The sequence below is a fragment of the Bos grunniens genome, chromosome 11 (assembly GCF_055505025.1).
Source record: "Bos grunniens cultivar Pamir isolate PY7600 chromosome 11, Bosgru_T2T1.0, whole genome shotgun sequence".
NCBI lineage: Eukaryota > Metazoa > Chordata > Mammalia > Artiodactyla > Bovidae > Bos > Bos grunniens.
This window is the reverse complement of record NC_141175.1, coordinates 79,738,049-79,762,888: the sequence shown is the minus strand read 5'-3', so window position 1 is coordinate 79,762,888 and position 24,840 is coordinate 79,738,049. Positions and strand designations below refer to the sequence as shown.

Here is a 24,840-nt window from a genome sequence, read left to right as displayed (position 1 = left end):
TGGGAATACCAGACCACCTGACCTGCCTCTTGAGAAACCTGTATGCAGGTCAGGAAGCAACAGTTAGAACTGGACATGGAACAGACTGGTTCCAAATCGGGAAAGGAGTACATCAAGGCTGTATATTGTCACCCTGCTTATTTAACTTATATGCAGAGTACATCATGAGAAACGCTGGACTGGAGGATTCCACTGAAGCTGGAATCAAGATTGCTGGGAGAAATATCAATAACCTCAGATACGCATATGACACTACCCTTATGACAGAAAGTAAAGAACAACTAAAGAGCCTCTTGATGAAAGTAAAAGAGGAGAGTGAAAAAGCTGGCTTAAAACTCAACATTTGGAAAACTAAGATCATGGCACCCAGTCCCATCACTTCATGGCAAATAGAGAAACAATGGAAACAGTGAGGGACTTTATATTGGGGGCTCCAAAATCACTGCAGATGGTGACTTCAGCGATGAAATTAAAAGACACTTGCTCCTTGGAAGAAAAGCTATGATCATTCTAGACAGCATATTAAAAAGCAGAACTGAAAATGGATTAAAGACATAAATGTAACACCAGAAACTAACTCTTAGAAGAGAACATAGGCAGAACACTCAATGACATAAATCAAAGCAAGATCTTCTATGACTCACCTCCTAGAGTAATGGAAATAAAAACAAAAATAAACAAGTGGGACCTAATTAAACTTGAAAGCTTTAAAAGGTGAAGACAGCCCTCAAAATGGAGAAAATACCACCAAGGGAGACAACTGATAGAGAATTAATTTCCAAAACATACAAGCAGCTTATACAATTCAATACCAAAAAAACAACCCAATCAAAAGGTGGGAAAGAGACCTCAAGAGACATTCCTCCAAAGAAGACATACAGATGGCTAACAAGCACATGAAAAGATGCTCAACATCACTCACTATCAGATAAATGCAAATCAGTAAAACCACCATATAACCTAGCAATCTCACTTCTAGGCATATACCCTAAGGAAATCAAAACTGAAAAAGATACACATACCCCAGTGTTCACTGCAGCTCTATCTACAATAGCTAGAACATGGAAGCAACCTAGATGTCCATTGTCAGAAAATGGATAAAGAAGCTGTGGTACATATATACAATGGAATACTACTCAGCCATAAAAAGGAACACATGTGAATCTGTTCTAATGAAGTGGACGAAACTAGAGCCCATTATACTTAGTGAAGTAAGTCAGAAAAAGAAATATAAATATCGTATACTGACACATATATATGGAATCTGAAGAGATGGCACTGATGAATATATTTTTAGGGTGGCAACGGAGAAATGGACATAGAGAACGGACCTACGGACAAAGTGGGAGGAGAGGAGGGAGAAGGGGAGATGTATGGAGAGAGTAACACAGAAATTTACAATACCATGTGTAAAACAGAGAGCCAAAGGGAATTTTCTGTAAGACTCAGGGAACTCAAACAGGGGCTCTGTGACAGGCTGAAGGGTGGGGTGGGAAGGGAGATGGGAGGGAGATCTGGAGGGAGGGGAAATGGGTATACCTATGGTGGATTCTTGTTGATGTATGACAGAAAACCACAAAATTCTGTAAAGCAATTATCCTTCAATTAAAAAAAAATTTTTTTTAAAGCAGAGACATTACTTTGCCAACAAAGGTCCATATAGTCAAAGCTATGGCTTCTTCAGTAGCCATGTATTGATGTGAGAGTTGAACTATAAAAAAAAAGCTGAGTGCCGAAGAATTGATGGCTTTGAACTGTGGTGTTGGAGAAGATTCTTGCGAATCCCTTGGACTGCAAGGAGATCCAACCAGTCTATCCTAAAGGAAATCAGTCCTGAATATTCACTGAAAGGACTGATGCTGAAGCTGAAACTCCAATACTTTGGCCACCTGATGCAAAGAACTGACTAATTTGAAAAGACCCTAATGCTGGGAAAGATTGAAGGCAGGAGAAGGGGAGGACAGAGGATGAGATGGTTGCATCACCGACTCAATGGACATGAATTTGAGCAAGCTCCAGGAGTTGGTGATGGACAGGGAAGCCTGGCATGCTGCAGTCCATGGGGTCACAAAGAGTCGGACATGACTGAGTGGCTGAACAGAATTGAAAGATATACCAGAAGTACTGTAGATGACAGCAACACTGAATGTAAAAGTGGTACTATTAAAAGGCACAGAAAGTGAGACATCAGTGAAAGAAGCTATTATTAAAAAAGAATAGGCTGAGTTACAAATCCATGTTGTGGAAAGGAGCACACTAAGGAACCAACGTACAAAAAAAAAAGAGAAAACAAGATGCAGCAAGAAGAAATAGTGTAAATTTAGTAGACAGCTACAACAGCTCTTCCCACAGTATTTGGAGAAGGAGTTCCAGCCACTGTTGTTCCTTCATCACGGTCTGTCATCATTCTCCCTTGCTGCTGTATTCTGGGATGCTATATGCTTGGCTATCTATGTGGAGGCTGAAAAGCAGAGTTCAGAGTTGGGGACATGAGGCCTTGGCATCATAGGGATGGAAAAATCATCTTTCTGAGCTGGCATATCATCACTCTAGCCTCCAAGATAACTGAAAAATTCTCAAAACACAGGGCTGTTTTTCAAAACTGACATTACCCAAAACGCTCTACTTTCTCAGGTCTTAGTATTGTCACTTAGAAACGTGTGTCAATCACAAATTTAAATGCAATAACAACTAACTCAGAATGTCACATGTGCTATGCATACTAGTTAAAATGCAGAAACCAAAATGTTTTTTGGCATTCAAAACAGAAGTATTATTCATATTTATTATTAACAGAATAAAACGATTTTTTCCAAAGTCGCAATAAAATTAAATCAAATGAAAGGAGACAACGTCTAACAGCCCAATAATTTCTGCAAATGGAATTTTAGTAGTTTAGTAACTGGTTTTGCTAAAACTTATTTTTCATTAGGCTGTATCAGTAGACAATAAGTAGGTAAGTAAAACTTCACTCTAACAATTTTTCCAATTATCAGAAGTATGCACTTTACCCCATGTGATACACTGTACACAGAAGTAAAAACAGACAACTTAGATATAACAGTGAAACACTTCAAAAGCTCAAGAGCAGGGACCATGTCACCTATATACCCTAAGAAGGAACAAATGCAGTTAGTGTTCAAGAATGTTTGTAGCATAACTGAAGATTCTTTTTTGTTACACACACAAAAATAAAAAAAAACATTTTCAAATGTATACCACCATATAAGTTTTCAAAAATTTTAGTGATGATAATTAAATATCATTATGAAAAGTAATACATTCTAGTCTTTTTCATTCAGTTCAGTTCAGTCGTTCAGTCATGTCGGACTCTTTGCCACCCCATGAACCACAGCACGCCAGGCCTCCCTGTCCATCGTCAACTCCCGGAGTTCACTGAAACCCATGTTCACTGTGTCGGTGATGCCATCCAACCATCTCATCCTCTGTTGTCCCCTTCTCTTCCTGCCCTCAATCTTTCCCAGCATCAGGGTCTTTCCAAATAAGTCAGTTCTTCACATCAGGTACCCAAAGTACTGGAGTTTCAGCTTCAACATCAGTCCCTCCAATGAACACCCAGGACTGATGTCCTTTAGGATGGACTGGTTGGATCTACCTACAGTCCAAGGGACTCTCAAGAGTCTTCTCCAACACCACAGGTCAAAAGCATCAATTCTTCCCAGCACTCAGCTTTCTTTACAGTGTAACTCTCACATCCATACATGACCAGTGGAGAAACCATGGCCTTGACTAGATGGACCTTTGTTGACAAAGTAATGTCTCTGCTTTTTAATATGCTGTCTAGGTTGGTCATAACTTTCCTTCCAAGGAGTAAGTGTCTTTTAATTTCATGGCTGCAATCACCATCCGCAGTAATTTTGGAGCCCAGAAAAATAAAGTCTGACACCGTTTCCACTGTTTCCCCATCTATTTCCCATGAAGTGATGGGACCAGATGCCATGATCTTCGTTTTCTGAATGTTGAGCTTTAAGCCAACTTTTTCACTCTCTTCTTTCACTTTCATCAAGAGGCTCTTTAGTTCCTCTTCACTTTCTGCCATAAGGGTGGTGTCATCTGCATATCTGAGGTTATTGATATTTCTCCCGGCAATCTTGATTCCAGCTTGTGCTTCTTCCAGCCCAGGATTTCTCATGATGTACTCTGCATAGAAGTTAAATAAGCAGGGTGACAATATACATCCTTGACGTACTCCTTTTCCTATTTGGAACCATTCTGTTGTTCCATGTCCAGTTCTAACTGTTGCTTCCTGAGCTGTATACAGGTTTCTCAAGAGGCAGGTGAGGTGGTCTGCCATTCCCATCTCTTTTAGAATTTTCCACAGGTTTATTGGGATCCACACAGTCAGAGGCTTTGGCATAGTCAATAAAGCAGAGATAGATGTTTTTCTGGAACTCTCTTGCTTTTTCCATGATCCAGCAGATGTTGGCAATTTGATCTCTGGTTCCTCTGCCTTTTCTAAAATCAGCTTGAACATCTGGAAGTTCACAGTTCACGTACTGCTGAAGCCTGGCTTGGAGAATTTTGAGCATTACTTTACTAGTGTGTGAGATGAGTGCAATTGTGCGGTAGTTTGAGCATTCTTTGCCTTTCTTTGGGATTGGAATGAAACTGACCTTTTCCAGTCCTATGGCCACTGTTGAGTTTTCCAAATTTGCTGGCACATTGATTTCAGCACTTTCACAGCATTATCTTTTAGGATTTGAAAAAGACCAACTGGAATTCCATCGCTTCCACTAGCTTTGTTAGTAGTGATGCTTCCTAAGGCTCACCTGACTTCACATTCCAGGATGTCTGGCTCTATGTTAAGAGTGAGTGATCACACCTTCATGATTATCTGGGTCATGAAGATCTTTTTTGTACAGTTCTCTGTGTATTCTTGCCATCTTTTGTTAATATCTTCTGCTTCTGTTAGGTCTATACCATTTCTGTCCTTTATTGAGACCATCTTTGCATGAAATGTTCCCTTGGTATCTCTAATTTTCTTGAAGAGCTCTCTAGTCGTTCCCATTCTGTTGTTTTCCTCTATTTCTTTTATTGATCCCTGAGGAAGGCTTTCTTATCTCTCCCTGCTATTCTTTGGAACTCTGCATTCAAATGGGTATACTTTCCTTTTCTCTTTTGCTTTTTGCTTCCCTTCTTTTCACAGCTATTTGTAAGGCCTCCTCAGACAGCCATTTTGCTTTTTTGCATTTCTTTTTCTTGGGGATGGTCTTGCTCCCTGTCTCCTGTACAATGTCTTTTTCATTATCTTCTCTTTATAATAGTAAAATTCAGAAAGGAGGACAAAATAAATTTTTTAAATGATTTCTTGAGGAATTCCAGGTTTAAAGAACATTGGCAGTGTCCTGATTTCAAATCGCCCTCATCCTTGTATAAACCAATAAAGTAAAGGAATAAACAACACAGGACCCACATCTTCAGTTCTTCTAGAAAACAGAAAATGAGACTGACATCTGATTTCCAAAAACAAACAAGCAAATGAAAACATGCAAAGCAAGACAACAGAGAAACATATTTGACAAACATAAGGAAAGGAAATGCAAGGAAAAAATATTATACTGAGCCAAGCTGTCCTTCAAGTATCAAGGACAAAGGAAACAATTGTGACTGTGTCATAAAGTCAGAGAATACAGGTGAATCTCAGAGATACTGAAACAGATTCAGCTTCAGACTACTACAATAAAGCAACTATCACAATAAAGCAAGTCATATTTTTTGGTTACCCAGTGCATATAAAAGTTATATTATACTGTAGTCTAGGTATACAATAACAATATGTCTTAAAAGAAAAAAATGTACATACCTTAATTTAAAAGCGGCTATCATCAAAAAGAACACAAATAACAAATGTTGGCGAGGATATGGAATAGGGAACCCTGTACATAGTTGCTGAGAATGTAAATTGGTGCAGCCACTGGGGAAAACAGCATGGAAGTTTCTCAAAAAACTAAAAGTAGAACTGTCATATGACCCAGCAATTCCACTGCTGAGTGTATATCCAAAACAAAAACACTAACTCAGAAAGATACATGCACCGCAATGTTCAAAGCCGAATTATTTACAATTGCCAAGATATGGAAGCAATTTAAGTGTCCTTCAACAGAAGAATGGATAAAGAAGATGTGGTATATATCAACACACACACACAGCCATAAAAAAGAAGAAAATTTTTGTCATATGTAACAACATGGATGAACAGGGAGGGTATTATGCTAAGTGAAATAGCCAGATAGAGAAGAAAAATATTATGATATCACTTATATGTGGAATATAGAAATACAATAAATTACAGAATACAGCAAAAAAAGATACACAGATACAGAGAACAAACTAGTGTACCAGTGGGGTGAGGGAATGGAGGAGAGGAAAAGATAGGGGAAAGGGATTAAGAGGTACAAACTAGGGACCTCCCTGGTGGTCTGCTGCTGCTGCTGCTGCTGCTAAGTCGCTTCAGTTGTGTCTGACTCTGTGCGACCCCATAGACGGCAGCCCACAAGGCTACACCATCCCTGGGATTCTCCAGGCAAGAATACTGGAGTGGGTTGCCATTTCCTTCTCCAATGCATGAAAGTGAAAAGTGAAAGTGAAGTCGCTCAGTCGTGTCCGACTCTTAGCGACCCCATGGACTGCAGCCTACCAGGCTCCTCTGCCCATGGGATTTTCCAGGCAAGAGTACTGGAGTGGGGTGCCATTGCCTTCTCCACCTGGTGGTCGAGTAGTTAATAATTCACCTGCCAAAGCAGGGGACATGGGTTCAACTCCTGGTCCAGGAGGATCCCACGTGCCATGGAGCAACTAAGTCTGTGTGCCCAACTACTGAGCTAGGGCTCTAGAGCCCATCCTCCACAAGAGAAGTCACCACAGTGAGAAGTCCTCACACCACAACAAAGAGTAGCTCCTGCTCTCTACAACTAGAGAAAGCCTACATGCCACAACAAAGATGCAGAGCAGTCAAAAAATGAAATAAAAATAGATAATTTTTTTAAAGGGTTACAAACTATGTATAAAATAAGCTACAAGGATATACTATACAACACAGGAAATATAACCAATATTTTATAATGACTATAAATGGAGCATAAACCTTTAACATTTGTGAATTGATATACATAACCTGCCATTTATATAAAATTGTACAACTATATTTCAATAAATATTTTAGAAAAATTATAAATACTTCATTGCTAAATAATGTTAATTATCATCTGAACCTTCAGCAAGTCATCATCTTTTTGTTAGTGGAGGGTCTTGCCTCAGTTTTGATGGCTGCTGAATGATCTGGGTGGTGGCTGCAGAAGATTGGGGTGGCTATGACAATTTCTTAAAATAAGACAACAATGAAGTTTGCCACATCAATTGACCCTTCCTTTCTGGAGCAATTTCTCTGTAACAGGCAAATGCTGACAGCATTTTACCCACAGTAGAACCTGGAATCAATCCCCTCAAAACCTGACACTGCTTTACCAACAAAGCTGATGTAACATTCTATTAATAAATCATTTGTTGCCATCTCAACAATCTTTCCAACATCTGTACCAGGAGCAGATTCCATCTCACAGAAACATCTTTCTTTGCTCATCCATAAAAAGTAACTCCTCGTCCATTAGTTAAGTCACAAGATGATAATTCTTTCACATCTTTAGGCTCTACTTCTAATTCAAGCTTTCTTGCTATTTCTATCATAGCTTCAGTTATTTCCTTCACTGAAGTCTTGAACCCTTAAAAGTCACCCATAAAGACTGAAATCAACTTCTTCCAAATTCCTATTAACATTGATACCATATCTCTTCCCACGAATCACAAATAGTCTTAATGGCATCTAGAATGGTGAATCCTTTCTTGTTGTTCAGTCCCTCAGTTGTGTCCAACTCTTTGAGACCCCATGGACTGCGGCACTCCAGGCTTCCCTGTCCTTCACCATCTCCTGGATCTTGCTCAAACTATGTCCATCGAGTCAGTGATGCCATCCAACCATCTCGTCCTCTGTTTGTTGTCCCCTTCTCCTCCTGCCTTCTATTTTTCCCAGCATCAGGGTCTTTTCCAGCTCTTCACATCAGGTGGCCAAAGTACTACTGGCGCTTCAGCTTCAGCATCAGTCCTTGCAATGAATATTCAGGGCTGATTTCCTTAGGGTTGACTGTTTTGATCTCCTTGCAGTCCAAGGGATTCTCAAGAGTCTTCTCCAACACCACAATAAGAAAGCATCAATTCTTCAGCGCTCAGCCTTCTTTGTGGTCCAACTCTTACATCCATACACAACTACTGGAAAAACCACAGCTTTGATTAGATGGACCTTTGTCAGCAAAGTGATGTCTCTGCTTTTTAATATGCTATCTAGGTTTGTCATAGCTTTTCTTGCAAGGACCAAGCGTCTTCTAATTTCATGGCTCCAGTTACTGTCTGCAGTGATTTTGGAGCCCCCCAAAATGAAGTCTGTCACTGTTTCCATTGTTTTCCCATCTATTTGCCATGAAGTGATGGGACCAGATGCCATGATCTTCATTTTTTAATCTTTTCTAGAGGTTTTCAATTTACTTTACCCAAATCCATCAGAGGATTTTCTATAGCACCTATAGTCTTCTGAAATGCATTTCATAAATAATAAGACTTGATAGTCAAAATTACTCCTTGCAGAGTGGATGCTGTGTTAGGCATGAAAACAACATTAATCTCATTGTACATCTCCATCAGAACTCTTGGGTGACCAGGTGCATTGTGAATGAGCAATAATATTTTGAAAGGCATCTTTATTCCTGAGCAGTAGAACTCAACTGTAGGCTTAAAGTATTCAGCAAACCATGTTGTAAACAGATGTGCTGTTATCCTGGCTTTCTTTGTTGTTCCATTTATAGAGCATTGGTAAATGAGCATTGGCTTCAATTTCAAGTCACCAGCTGCATTAGTCCCTAACAAGAGAGACTGTATCCTTTGAAGCTTTGAAGCCAGGCATTTTTTCCTCTCTAGCTATGAAAGTCCTAGATGGCATCTTCCTCAAGTATAAGGCTGTTTTTTGTCTATAATGAAAATCTGTTGCTTATTGTAGCTACCTTCATTAATTATCTTGTTAGATTTTCTGGATAACTTGTTGCAGCTTCTACATTAGCATGTGCTGTTTCACCTTTTTTTCCTTTTTTTGGTTGAGCTGAATAGCACAAAAGGTCTTATTTCACCAACCAGGGACTCAATCCGTGCCCCCTGCAGTGGAAGCATGGAGTCCTAACCACTGCACCACCAGGGAAGTCCCCAGCTTGCACTTTTAAGTTATGAAGATTGCTTCTTTCCTTAAACCTCATGAACCAACCTCTGCTAGTTTCAAACTTTTCTTCTGCAGCCTCCTCAACTTTCAGCCTTCACAGAATTAAAGATAGCTTGGCCCGTGCAATGGCACCCCACTCCAGTACTTTTGCCTGGAAAATCCCATGGATGGAAGAGCCTGGTAGGCTACAGTCCATGGGGTTGCTAAGAGTCGGACACGACTGAGCGACTTCGTTTTCACTTTTCACTTTCATGCATTGGAGAAGGAAATGGCAACCCACTCCAGTGTTCTTGCCTGGAGAATCCCAGGGACAGGGGAGCCTGGTGGGCTGCCGTCTATGGGGTCACACAGAGTCGGACACGACTGAAGTGACTTAGCATAGCAGAGCATAAGGAAGTGTTACTGCTGCTTTGATCTTCTACCTAGACCACTGAACATTTCTCGATATCATCAAAAGGCTGCTTTTTTTTCTTATCATTCTTTGTTCCTTAGAGTAGCACTTTCAGTTTCCTTCAAGAATGTATCCTTTGCATTGACAACTTGGCTGCCTATTTGGCACAAGAGGCTAGACAGTAGCCTATCTCAGCTTTTGGCTTATTTTTCTCACTAAACTTAATCATTTCTAGTTTTTGATTTAAAGTGAGAGATGTGCAACTCCTCCTTTCATTTGAACACTTAGGGGCCACTGTAGGATAATTAAATGGCCTAATGTCAATGTTATTGTATCTCAGGAAATAGTGAGATCCAAGGAAGAGACAGAAAGGAGAACAGCTGATTGGTGGAGCAGTCAGAACACACACAGTACTTATCAATTCAGTTTGCTGTCTTATACAGGTGTGGTTGTGGCACCCCAAAACAATTACAATAGTAACATCTAAGATCACTGATCACAGATCACTATAACAAACACTTAAAACTTTGAAATATTGTGAGAATTATGAAAATGTGACAAAAGAGACATAAAGTCAGCAAGTGTTGGAAACTGGTGCCAACAGACTTGTATGACACACAGTTGTCACAAACCTTCAATCTGTAAACTAGGCAGTATTTGCAAAGCATAATAAAGCAAAGCACTATGGAATAAGGCATGCCTGTACTATACACATAAAATCTTCTTGAGAAAACATTAATATAAGAGCAGAGGCCAGCAAACTATGGCCCATGGACCAAATCCAATCCAACATCTGTTTTCACAAACAGAATTTTTTTAAAAACACAACTGTGCTCATTCCCTTACATACTATCTGTGACTGCTTTCCTGCTACAGTGGCAGTTGTGAATTTGCAGGAAGAGCCATCCAGCCTACCAAGTTTAAAGTATTTTCTCTCTGGTCATTTACAGAAAAGTTTTGCCAACTCCATACTAGACTAGAGAATCAGCTTCAATCAGCTAAAGGAAGACTATAAATTTTTAGCAAAAGAACCAAGGGCAAGCATTTCATATAATTGAAAAGTTAAGATTAAAACAAGGGTGGAATCAATTTTCATTAAGAAAATATAAGTTGCAATCCTGATGTCAAAGTAGACTTCAAACTAAATAATATTAAACAAGATAACACTTTATAAGGCTAAAGTCACATGCTGGTTTTAGAACAGAACAGGGGAATACATGCTGTTAAATATGGTATCACCAAAGTGGCCGAGGAAGAAATTCTAAAATCCAAACCTTTACAGAAGTAACAAGCTGGCATAAAATGGTCAGATTCAATTTTTTCATAACTCTGAAATCCAATCAAAAACTTATAACAACCAGAGGAACACAAAAAGAAGAAAACTTATAACAGAGGAACACTAAAAGAAGAAAGAAGCTGCAGAATTTTTGTAAAACAGCACTTTTAACGTACCCACTTACCATCCTCCACTCTCCAGTTCAACAGTGGTGGTACCGATAAGAGCCTACTTTTCTGGTGCAGGTTGCTAGTACTAGAGGGAGCAATATGGACCTTATTCTTAAAGACTTGTGATTATGTGGTTCGGTCTGTTTCATGCTTCCTGAGGGTTTGGCTCAAGGACTTGCCCTTGTTTTGCCTGTCACAGAGCTTCCCCAGGGCATATGTCATTTCCTAGATGGTATCTGTCCAAAGTATTTAAAGGCAATGTGTTAGCTGCAGTCTCAAAGGTAAAGGGACACTTGGGGATAAGGAATTATAATTAGAGCAACATCAGATAGACCAGAAAACTGGGAAAGGAAGAAGCCAGTAAATGAGACACTTGAGGGAAAGAGGCATTTTTAAATTTCTGCATATTTTAGGGAATCTTAGAGGTCATGTGTCTTGTCTAGTACTCAGGACTAGACAAGACACTTGCTCTGAGAAGACCTTAACCTTTCACTTCTGTCTGACCTTTGAGTTCCATGTAAAGAGGAAGTGAAGGCTAAGGTAGAGCTGTAAATACACTCACTAAACATTGATGAATGTCCCAATGAGAGCAAATACACAGGATGGGGAGAGAGTTATTTGTATTGGCTCCAGGGATTAAGTAAATCTCTGTCAAGTAACCAGATGTCAACTAAGCTAATGGACCATAGACTTCTGTGTATTCATGATAGAGGATACAGACTACAGAAACAATTTAGAAGTCCCTAAACAAACCACAAAACAATAACAGCAATAAAAACAAATGCTGGGGAGGAGGAGAACCTGATTTTCAGTGTTGACAACTTATTAAAACTGCCAAGTTTTAACAACAAATTACAAGGCAGGCAAACGTTCACAGGAAAAAAGAAACTAATAGAAACTGTCTCTGAGGAAGCTCAGACATTGGCATTAATAGACACACTTTAAATTGTCTAGTCAAGGCTATGGTTTTTCCAGTAATCATGTATGGATGTGAGAGTTGGACTATAAAGAAAGCTGAGCACCGAAGAATTAATGCTTCTGAACTGTGGTGTTGGAGAAGACTCTTGAGAGTCCCTTGGACTGCAAGGAGATCCAATCAGTCCATCCTAAAGAAGATCAGTCCTGAGTGTTCATTGGAGGGACTGATGCTGAAGCTGAAACTCCAATACTTTGGCCACCTGATGCGAAGAACTGACTAATTTGAAAACACCCTGATGCTGGGAAAGATTGAAGACAGGAGGAGAAGGGGACGACAGAGGATGAGATGGTTGGATGGCATCACTGACTTGATGGACATGAGTTTGGGTAAATTCCTGGAGTTGGTGATAGAGAGGGAGGTCTGGAGTGCTGCAGTCCATGGGGTTGGACACGACTGAGCAAGTGAACTGAACTGAAACTGTTATAAACATGCTCAGTTAAAGGAAATCTTAGACAGAGACCTAAAAGAAACCATGAGAATGCTGTCCCAACAAATACAGAGTATCAATAGAATTGGGAATCATAAAAAAGAACCAGAGAAATTCCTGAGCAAAGAAGTACAATGACTCAAATGAAAAATTTACTTAAGGGTTTTAATCGTCTATTTGAACAAGAAGAATCAACTTGGAAGATATGTCAACTGAGGTTACACTCTGAGAAGAAAGAAAAGAAATGAACAGAGCCTAAGAGACTCGTGGGATACTCTAAAGCATGCCAACATACATTTAACAGGAAAACTCAGGAGAGAAAAGGGCTCAAAGAATATTTGAAAAAATAATGGCCATAATTTTCCCAATTTTGATGAAAAACATCTATATACACAACCAAGAATCACAACAAACTTCAAGAAGAATAAACTTGGAGATCCACAGCAAGACAAATTATAATCAAATTGTCAAAAGCTAAAGAGAATCTTGAATGAAGCAAGAAAAGTAATTCATCATATGTGAAGGCTCAGTAAGATTAACAGCTGATTTCTCATCAAAACCATGTATGTCAAAAGATAATGGAATGACATATTCAAAGTGCTGAAAGAAAAAACCATCAACCAAGAATTCTACATTCACAAAAGCTGGTTTGCAAGATAAAAAACAAAAAAACAAAAAACCTGGAGATTGGTTGCACAATAATGTCAATATACTTAACATTACTAAACTGTACCCTTAAAAACAGTTAAGATAGTAAAGCTTGTTATATGTATTTTGTCACAACTAAAAATCAATTTTAAAAATAAGGAGAAATTAAGATTTTTCCAGAAAAACAAAATCTGAGGGGGTTGACCCAACCTACATGAAACATAACAGGAAGTCCTCCAGGCTGAAATAAAATCTAGACAGTAACTCAAAAGCATACAAAGAAGTAAAGAACACTGGTAAAGACAGCTACGCAGGTAAATATAAAAGTTAGTGTTATTGTATTATTGGTTTGTAATAAAAAATTTTTTTTCTACAAGTTTAAGCAACATTCCACATATAACCTATAACTACAATTAGGATAAGAATTAGTAAAATGAAAAATGAGATTAAAAGACAGATATAATAACTATAATTTATATAACTAGGTGAGATTTCTCATACTTTATTCTAAATCAGGTATCTCTAATTTGTATTTCAAATGGAAAGGATCCAGAATTGAGCTCACATCCAGATCAAATCTTTTTCTGGGAAGGAAAGTCTAATAAGAAAGATCATCTGCCAGAGAGCTAAGATACCTAGTGTTATATTTTTAGCTCTGCTAATAATTCTCAGTATCATTTACTAACTTCTGTGGGTCTTGAGATTCCCATTTGTGAAATGCAGAGGATGTAAGAAAATTATAAAAATTTATATGAAGGAAAAAATAGCTGATTGAAAATTCTTTAATTCCTTAGTAAAAAAAGTAATAAACAAATCTGAAGAATTATCATTATTACTACTACCCACATGAATAAGCAGTTTCCTTATTTACCTGATGATGTTGGATGTTTCTTATATTGCATGAGAAGTTTTGATAGAGCTGAAACTTATCAATATCTTTTTCATTTACTTTTTTTGAGGACACTTTTGCCAAAGATGACTGGATATGAATATATCTATCTTGGCACCTGTTCAGATACACAAGTATTCAACCACAAGTAGTTATTAACATGTATTTCAGTAAAGAAACACATTATACAGAAGTAAGATTAGCAAAAAAGTAAACAAGAATTACCAAATAAGATTTTTTTATATATGATGCTCAACTATAAAAATGATATTGACCCATGAAAAAAGGACTCCTCACTTATTCACGCTAGCATAGGTCTAGCATATCTAGCATAGCACAAATCTATTTATATATCAACCCAGGCCTCCTATAAAACATCTAAATGAGTTGAGATACTACCTGCAGTTACCCAAGAGACCAATAACTCTGGCCTAGATATCATCCTTTCCTAACCGCTGAGTTAGGGAGTCAGAACCAATTTAAAGCTAAAAAGAGGGGAAACGATAATATGTCAGGACAGCTTCCAATGACAATTTAGAAATTGAACCAAATTTCAGCAGTATGATTACTTATAAAAACACACTTAAAAACCTGGGCAATTAATTCTTCTACTTCAACTCATTCTATGAGGGCTACTGAGGAAACAGAAAATTTTTCTCCCTTATATCAACAAAAACCCTGATAAACAACAGTAGTCAACTGGTTCATCTCCACCTTTGCTCTCCTCTGCACAGCTCACACAGCTAGAGATGTTAAAGAGAGAGGAAGAACAGACCTCTGCAAAAAAAAAAAAACAAAAAAAACTGTCTTTCGACATACAGAAGAAAAGGAAAGACAGAGTACCTAAAAATGGGGTTTTTAAATAATGTCTTTTTTTTTGGAGGCATAAAATCCATAAACCCAAGTAGTGTCTAGGTCAAAAGGTTTTACTTTCTTATAAATGGTGTGACACTATGGATAAGCTGCTCTCTCCATCACCTAAAATTCATTTTGAGGTCATCACATTTATCCATACCTGACATTACACATTTCCAAGGTAATCCAACCACTGGTAAATACTAGAAATGACGTATTATAAAATTAAGTACATACATCACTATTTGCTGAAAAAGCAATGCCACCCACTCTAAATAGTTATGAATTGCTCTCTAGCATATACTGCATTATGCAGTGGTTTTTAAACCATGTTCCTCAGAGGCCTCTGCTGAGGTGCTTCAGAATAAGGAGGATGAACAGGCAGAGTTCCAGGATCCATGCCCAGAATTCAATCAAAACAACTTTACTTTTATCTGTTTCATGTACTCGGGTTCTGTTGTTTGAACAAAGAATTCTGCTACTAAAAAAATTTAAAAAAATTTTTAAGTCTGAAAGTAAAGTTTTAATGAGCACTGGAATTAGCACTAACTGTGCAACCCTTAACAGCATGTGTCCACAGAGCAGAAAACTCTCCAAGAGTTACTCACAATTTTCGAATGAAGTCAAGTGTGTCTTTGTCTTTAGCAATCATGTCTGCTAAAATATGCTGCACTCCTGTTTCAATATCCTGGAGTGCGGAAAGCCCTTTAGGAGAAGGGTAAGAAGGAAAACAAAAGCAAGAACTAGAGATTGGTTTTTAAATCTATAATTAAATCACAATAAATTTTTTCCAGTCAAAATAAAACCTTAAACCGACAAATTTAAGACAGAAACGTATCATAGCAGTGACAAGCTTCCCTCAGCATTGAAAACAAGCCTCCAGAAACCGTAATACAGGGCCTTAACATACCATATAACCTAGTGGTAAAAAAATGCAAGTCTGGAGCCAGCTGCCTGGTCTAATCCTGGCTCTACCATCTACCAAATGTGTGCTGGGCAAGTTACTTGTCGTCTCTGTGCCTCAGACTCCTATAAAAACGGTAATAATAGTATCTACTTCATGAACTATTTACAAATATTAAGTGTGGTTATAGGAAATACATATTAATAGTCATACCCCAAGGTATACTACTTCATTCCAGTTATAAAAATTCTCCTTTACAAGGAATTTTATTAATATCCCAATTTTGTTTATGAGGCATTTATTCACATTTTCAATACCTATTTGAAATAGGTCTCAAATCTCAAATAAGCACAAAACAAGAGTCATTATGTGGCTGTTCATCTTAGAGCTGAACTGTCTACTAATGGTATGTTAAGTTCTCTCCAAGTGCTTTCAGTTTGCTAATTTACAGCAGTGTGTCTTGTATATTATGGTCCCTGCAATATCAGCTTATATACCAAGAAATCATTTGCAATGCATTCCTTCATTTCTTTTGTCTTTATTGTTCTATTTCCATTAAAGCTTTTTCTTGCATTAAAGCTTCAATTACACAAGCACGAGTATCATGTTTTTCTAAGAGCACAGATTTAATGAATAACAGGTAAAAAAGACAAAGAGAGCAGGACAGACTTACAGAATAATTAATAAAGAGGAAATAACTTGTTGGGTTGCATTATGATAACTGATCTTAACTAATGATGTAATTGCATTTATTTCAAGGAAATTTGGTAACTGAAATAGGTATCCTGTTTACATTTTAAGAGAATTTCCCTATGAGGCAATTTTCAGGAACAATCTTTGATAGGTGGAAGGCTATATATATAAGAACTTTGAACAGCTATGGCACATAGTAAGCAGTCAATAGATGTCTGCTCTGTGTTAGCTTTCTCACTAGACCAGTCTTTATCCTAGAAAACGACTCACTATGCACTCATTCCTGGGGTCCAAAAGTACCTCAGAGTATCATCACTCAAAGTTTAAGGAGAGTACCAGGGTGAGAAGTCAGTAGTAAAAGGGGAACCTACAATGAGATCAATTAATGAGAGAGAACTGAAAGAGGAAATTATAGATTTGGCGATTAAAACAAAGAGTTTTTGAAAAGTTCACATTATTGAGGGAGATACAATTTGTAAACCTTATGAATTTAACGAACCATATGTAATTAAAATTATTCAAAAGCTCTAGAACAATGGATTGTATAGTCTAAGGACCCTAAAATAAAATTATAGTACATACTTGCTAAAAATATAGATTCTAGACTGTGGCATTTTATTGTTTTACAGAGCATCCCAGATGATTCTGATACTCATTAAATCATAAAGAAACCATTGGTAGGGAGGTGTTTTGAACCACCTCAGAGCCAGAGTGCTTAACAACAGGTAGAAACATTCAGCCATTCCAAAAGCTCATCCAAATTACAAACCCCCCATCTCAGTCCAACTAGGGAGAGAGAATTGAAGAGAGTCTTGTGTGTTTTGAAAAAGCACCTTGTCTCATCAGAGAGAATTGTTCATTGGGGCTTAATACAGCCAAGGATAACAAGAGTTCAAAAAGTTTAGCACCTCAGTAAAATCAGGAGAAAATAATGTCCAGAGAACCAGAAAATCATATCCCTTGCCTTGCAGTGAAAGCTTTACAGCCACATGCTCTTCAAACCTCCACAATTAAAAAACTGAACACTTCTCTTCAGCTTATCTGCACTAACACCACCTCATCTTACTTACAAAGGGGCAATTAGCTACTCCTCCTTGTACAGGGATATTCTGGATCTTCTAGGATGTAGTCCATTTGTAGCACAGGCTATCTTTCTGATTTGCACCAATTCTTGTTGGTCTGTGGTAATTAAAAGTGCCTCCTATCTTGAGAGGGTGGCGACACTGAAATATCTGGTTTCTGAAATACTTCTTTGAGGAATGATGGGAATAAAGAAAATACTTATTTAGAAAAACAGTAAGGAACAGAGAGTAATCATGAGGATGTATGTGGCATAAAGAAGGAAGAAACAGAAGGGAAAAACATTCCAAGCAAACTTTGAAAAGCAATTCAAAGTTGTTTAGAATTGATTACAATACTATGTTTGTGATTAGAGTAAAAGAAAAAGGGAGAAAAGCAAACAGAGAAGTTCTTGTATGTGTGCTAGATGGGTTCTGGGATGTGTAACTGTGCTGGGCCCAACCTACCCCATTATCAGAAGTATTACCTAGTGCTCATCATCAGATAGTGCATGAGCATCACCCCACAGGCCAATTAAAAGATATAAGGTTATCAAACATACTGAATAGGAATTCAGTATGTGTGTGAACTAAGGAAAACTTTGTACCAGAGGAGGTGAAGAGTAGAAGGAAAGGAAACAGACCAGAAGTTAAAAATAAAACAAACCATAAATCATTGTGCATCTAACATTTTGAAAGCTCCAACATTTGTAATAAAACATACCAACACTGGGCTCAGATAGTTTCCACTGTGGCTAACCTCAATGCTTGGTTAAATAGTTGCAGCTAACATTAAAATATTAAAGTTGCAACCATTTGAAAATATAACAGAAAATACACATTAAAAAATTAAACTTGAATTTTACTCATTTCAACCCATTTCTAAATTCAAATAATACAAATTTGCTTTTTCTTATCATTACTGCCCTTTTCAATACAGATATTAAGGTGGGTGTACTTGGGTATGAGCAGATATTCATATTTTCACAGACACACATACTCAATTTTTCCAACTGCAAATCTGTATTTGCCAGATTATTTTTTAAAAAAACACAGGTTTCAGTACGCTGTTTCTCTACAGTTTAGTACATCCTGCAGATTTTGTTATCAGAGACTGCCCCCTACAGACAATCTCCCAGCCTAAAGAACAGAAGGTCAAAAAGAACTAGAATGAGAGCAGTGATCCCTAGAGAATCAATCTCCCCATTCAATCCTGTCAGAGCACTCCCTGAAAAAAGCCCCCACTCTTACTTAAAAAGCTCTCACTTCAAGGCTCATTTTGACAATAAAACCAATACACCTTGACATGTATCATTTGTCACTTTCCTTGGGTTTTTCTTAGAAATCTCTCTCCTTTACCCCTTTCCTCTTTCATCCTTTCCTGTACATGTACACACACTGAGATAAGAAGATACACTTCAGAAAAAGACAAGCATTTTACTCATGGAGAGCAGAAGTGTGGGAGTAGGACTTTCTTTTACAATTCATGTCTGTCTGAATTGTTGAAATTCTTTCTAAAGAGAAGATATGACTTTTTAATTGTAAAATCTTTATAAGTTTTTAGAAATGGGATAAAGGTTTTAAAAGAATATAGGAATATCTGCATAATCTTGGATGCAAAGGGAATTCTTTAAAAAGAAAAAAAAGCAATTATCTTAAAAGAAAAGATTAATAAAATTGAAAAGATAAATAAATCAACTATGATAAAACTAAGACTCTATTTACCAAAAGATACCATAAACAAAGTGAAAAGAGAAGTTACAAGTTGGGAGGAAAGATCTGTAACACATATAACTCCGAGAGAGAATATCTAAAAAATACTCACAAATTAATAAGAAAAAAGAGAAACAACACAACAGAAAAATGAGCAAAAGACAAGAACAGGCACTTTATCAAAAAAGGAAAGCTAAATGGCTAAGAAAGAGATATACTGGGATTTGTTTTATTAGAATAATTTGCCCTTTATATGCTATACTATTCTATTGTATTACTTAATGAAACAATTTTTTAACTTAAGTTTTTAAATTAGAAAAGAAACAGGAGCGACCTCTTTAAACAATTAAGTACCTTTCACATTGGGTTTAATATAAGAGAGAAGACTCAGCTCCCCTGGGTTCTCCAGCAGTGTCCTGGCTGCTCCTTCTAATCCCAACTGCTTTGCTCTCTGGGCTTTGGTGCCTTTGCTTCCAGTTTTATATGGCGCTGACTAGGGTAAAAAGTCAGAAAGCATACCCAATCAATAAATTTTAAAAAGCAAAAGTTAAAATTAAGACACAAAATGAGAGGACATGCAAGAATGCTAAAGACATCCTCTTTTCAACTCTTTCTTCTTCCTTCAGAGAGGAATTAATACTAACAAAGAATACAAGATGTATAAAAACAGTTATTCCTTATCAAATGCTTTATACTTTCCTACATGCTTACAGTCAGCTATTTGCTTGGATTCATTCCCTTTACAAACTCAGTGCTTGGGCTGCAAGGACTACAAGTTCTCAACTCAAGCAAGCTCCTCTAAAACATGTCCACACACAATGCTTCTACTTCTGAGTACATGTTCACTACTCAACCCACCTCCACCTGGCTTCTCTTTCCATACACCTTGCTGAAAGTGGTATCACAAAGAGCCATAATGATCCCCTAATTACCAAATAAACATTTTTTAGTCCTTATCTTGCCAAAACTCCCTGCTATATTTAATTACTTAAGACCACTGATCATTACCTCCTTCTATGACTCTCTGCCTCAATCCTATGGGTACCTTATCTCCTGATTCTCTTCATACTTCTCTCACTATTCTTTCCACGTTTCCTTCTTAGGCTATCCCTTCCTCTATCCATGCTTCAAAAGTTAGTTTTTCTCAATGGTCTACCCTGACCTGCTTACCCTATGATCTTTCCTTGAGTGAAATCTTCCATTTTCATGGCTCCAAATACCAACTACATGCTGAAGACATTCACATCTGTGTCTCCAGCTTAGCACTCTCCCTCAAGCTTCTCACTTCTGTTACCTACTCTTTTTCCTTACTCGACTGGGAATTCCTTGAAGACAAGGATTATACACTAGTCATCTTTGTAAATCCAAGTGCCTAGCACACACACAAAAAGGCTTAAAAGATGTTTACTGAATAAAGAATATTTTGTTGAATTAAATAATGATGGTGGCTGATGACTCTGTGGCTTTTTATTTCTAGCTATTTTTTAACTATAAAAAGACACAAATTATAATATATTCAGGTAGGTATTACATTAAATAAAAAGGGTTCCTTACCACGTGTTCTAGTTCTTCAAAAGTCTTACAGTTCAGCAAAGCTTTTAACAGGCACTCAGACATCTTCCCCTCCTTTTTAATTTTTTGGATTGTACTATGAGCCTTCTTTGCAACAGCCCTGAAAATAAAAATTTTTGTAATATATAATAATATCGATATTATGGGCTTCCTTTTGGCTCAGCTGGTAAAAAATCTGCCCACGATGCTGGAGACCTGGGTTTGATATTATATTGATATATTATATTCTAACACTCAGATCTCATTTAAGTTTCACCAATTGTTCCTATAATGTCTTTGATACTGAATTCAGCTAAGAATGAGTTTTATGTAATTGCTATGTGTCTACAATCTCCTTCAAGCTGAAATAGTATTTTAGTCTCTCCTTGGTTTTCAGAATCTTGATATTTTAGAATATATTATTATTAAAACCTCTCATCCTATTTTATTACCTGTTATTATTTATAATCTAATAATAGTACTGATAAAATAACAGGCAGAAAGTTAGAGAGATGATAATATTAATTAGTAAAAATGATTGATGGAAAAGAAAACTAAATCTACTTATGAAAAAAAACAAAAAAAACAAAACCCAAAGGCAGCAGATTCTAAGTTAAACAGGAAGAAATATGCAGTCCTTCGATCACACCTCTCTGTGTCTTTTACATTCCTGATAGCCCAAGACTGCTTTCAGAGACTGAAGTCTACCAGGATCACTTTGACAAAAGGCCAAGGAGCCACTAACTTGCATATAAGGGAGAGGCGAGGCATCTTCAGAAGTTTACTGTCCATAACCATAGTCATTTTTTAATTCACTTTTTTAACAGGGACTCTCAGTAAGAAATATATTTTACCCTGCAACCCAATATATACACATATAATTTCATATTCATTAGGTTTGTGCAAAAGTAACTGGGGTTTTCAACCACAAATTTTAAATCATTTTAACTAGGCTCAAACACATCTTTATTAATCAAAATAGGAACCATTATAATCAACACATTTTTAACAATGAGAAATAAGCTTGCTCTTTTGTGCAGCATAAAAATCTGTGCTTTGGAATTTGACAAACTCAAAAAGCATTTTCTGTCTCCTGCTGGTTGTGGAAGCATTTTCCCTGCAAAAGTTGTCGAGATGCTTAAAGAAGTGGTAGTCGGTTCGTGAGAGGTTAGGTGAGTATGCTAAATGAGGCAAAACTTCGTAGCCAATTCATTCAACTTTTCAAGTGTTGCCTGTGCAACATGCAGTCGGTTGTTGCTGCAGAGAAGAATGGGGTCCTTTCTGTTGACCAAAGCCAGCTGCAGGCATTGCAGTTTTTGGTGCATCTCACCAATTTGCTGAGCATATTTTGCAGATATAATGGTTTCACCGGGATTCAGAAAGCTGGAGAGGATGAAACACCACCAGACAGTGACCATGACCTTTTTTTGGTGCAAGTCTGGCTTTGGGAAGTGCTTTAGAGTTTCTTCTCAGTTTAACCACTGAGCTGGTCGTCACTGGTTGCCATATAAAATCCACTTCTCGTCACATGTCACAATCTGATCAAGAAATGGGTCACTGTTGTGCACAATAAGAGAAGAAGAGAAGACAACCCTTCAAAACAATGATTTTTTTAAATTTTTGGTCAGCTCATGAGGTACCCACGTTATCAAGCGTTTTCACCTTTCCAATTTGCTTCAAATGCCAAATGACCATAGAATGGTCGACACTGAGTTCCTCGGCAATTTTCTCACGTAGTTTTAAGAGGATCAGCTTTGTTGGTCCTCTCAATTGGTCATCGCCAACTTCCAATGCTGGTCACCACACATCTCAGCTTCAAGGTTCTCATCTCCTTTGTGAAAGTTCTTGACCTACCAATGCGTGTGTACATGTTCGTTAGCAGTTACTGGGCCAAATGCATTCTGATGTTGTGAGTTATCTCCACTGCTTTATGACCCATTTTGAACTCAAATAAGAAAGTTGCTCAAGTTTGCTTTTTTCTAGCATCTTTTCCATAGTCCAAAATAAATATAAAATAAACAGTAAGTAATAAGTCATCAGCAAAAAAACATAAAGCGAGAAATGCACATTAAAAAGATGTATAGAACAGTCTTTTGGACTCTGTGGGAGAGGGAGAGGGTGGGATGATTTGGGAGAATGGCATTGAAATACGTATAATATCATATATGAAACAAGTCGCCAGTCCAGGTTCGATGCACGATACTGGATGCTTGGGGCTGGTGCACTGAGGCAACCCAGAGGGATGGTATGGGGAGGGAGGAGGGTGGAGGGTTCAGGATGGGGAACACATGTATACCTGTGGCAGATTCATTTCGATATTTGGCAAAACCAATACAATATTGTAAAGTTTAAAAATAAAATAAAAAAATAAAATAAATTTTAAAAAAAGGTGTATAACCATAACCACATTTATTAAGAATGTATTTCAATATCAAACAGCAAATTTCAACAACGCAAAAACCACAGTTACATTTGCACCAACCTAATAATAAAGTTATATAAACACATGATAGTTTCATCAAACAATATTTACCTTTATTACAGAAACTGCACTCATATTTCCTATTCTCTATTTCATTTTTGTTAAAGTGGTAATGACCCACTAAATTAGTTTCATTACTCATTGATGAGTAGCAGTTAACACATTGAAAACCATGCTCTAGTCATAGAAAAAGCTTAAGAAAAACAGATACCATACCTAATAACCAAAAAGAAATCTCTGTATGACATAAAAAGATCTTCTAAGTCACTACTAATCATTGCCACACTTACTAACAGAAATAATCCTCTACTAATATTTAATGTATTCCTTTATTAATAGATGTCTAGAAATTGAATTCTGTTGTAGCCGAAATGCTTTTTAGAGAAAAAGAAAATAATAATAATAGTAATCTTGACATAAAGCTCCTATCTGTCCCGCACTCAATAAAAAACTAATTGGTAGAATACTTTTAATATTTTTTAAGTTAACTATTCCTGCTTTTTTGTGACACTCTCCCCAATTCACACCCCTAAATCCTTAAATTTTCTTCATCACTTTGCCTTCAACCAAACAGAGAGCTTACTTCAGAATTTGTAAACTGCTGGACTTCTAGACGTGGCCTGTAGATGATTTTGCTTGACCTACAAAATTTTTTACATCAAAATTCAGATTGCTGGTTTTTCAAAAATGGAAGATCCAGCAATTTCAGTAGAGAAGACTGCATACTATGGTCTGTTAGAGATGAGCAGTGGTTGGCCCTCTTAGGATCTGTCATCTCCGATTTGCAGCCCTTTAAGCTTGATTATATTAGACTAGCCCTGGAAGATGTGACTCTGAAACCACTTGATTAAACTGTCATTTATATTTCTGGGTTGGCTAATTGATTCTGCTTCTCAGTGAACTATAACTTCCAACATATTAGCATTTGAATCCTCCTGGCACCAAAAGAAATTCCACAAAAGGGATAGAAATGTTAGTGAGATGCAAGTCCCTCCAAAATTATTAGGCTTGTTCTATTAATAAAAATAATCCTTGGCGCTTTTAGAATGGCTTGATGGTAAGATTATATCCAATTTAAACCAGATCCTTGTTAAAGAACACAGGTATCAACAACACAGCACCTGGCAGGTAGGATACATGTAGTAAATAAATGAATGGGGAAGAGTGTTTAAATAAACTCTACCGAATAATATAGTTAGATACTTATAGTCTCTGGTATGCTTATTTCTGAGTTCTTACAATAAGTCCACAGGAATAATATTTTTAAAGGGTGTTTTCCATTCTATAATCATAAACAAGTTACAATCCACTACCATTAAATTACTATATCCTCTAAAAGACTAGAAAAGGGAAATATACATTATTTCCTAGCAAACTTGATACTTTTAAAGAACTCTCCTTTTAATAGGGACTTTAAAGTTATTAAGAGGACAGTTTTACAAAAGCTATTGAAGATTTAGATGAAACTGTATTTTCCTGAGTTTCATGCTGGTAGTTCTAATTTTGCATTATGCAAAATCACTTCTA

General features: G+C 37.2%; 1 protein-coding gene across 18 annotated transcripts in view; it reads right to left on the bottom strand.

The window, feature by feature from the left end:
- Positions 1–24,840, bottom strand: part of SRBD1 (S1 RNA binding domain 1) — a 244,657-nt gene that overhangs the window by 197,854 nt on the left and 21,963 nt on the right. For 14 of the 18 annotated variants that reach the window (XM_086327142.1, XM_086327143.1, XM_086327144.1 and 11 more), the window contains 4 exons: positions 20,835–20,952; positions 19,635–19,773; positions 15,521–15,617; positions 14,040–14,175 (listed from right to left, as the gene is read on the bottom strand). In XM_086327142.1, coding sequence (XP_086183268.1) covers positions 14,040–14,175; positions 15,521–15,617; positions 19,635–19,773; positions 20,835–20,952 — 490 coding nt within the window. The remainder of the gene's footprint in view (positions 1–14,039; positions 14,176–15,520; positions 15,618–19,634; positions 19,774–20,834; positions 20,953–24,840) is intronic. The other 4 variants (XM_086327157.1, XM_086327159.1, XM_086327158.1 and 1 more) reach the window with 2 other exon arrangements.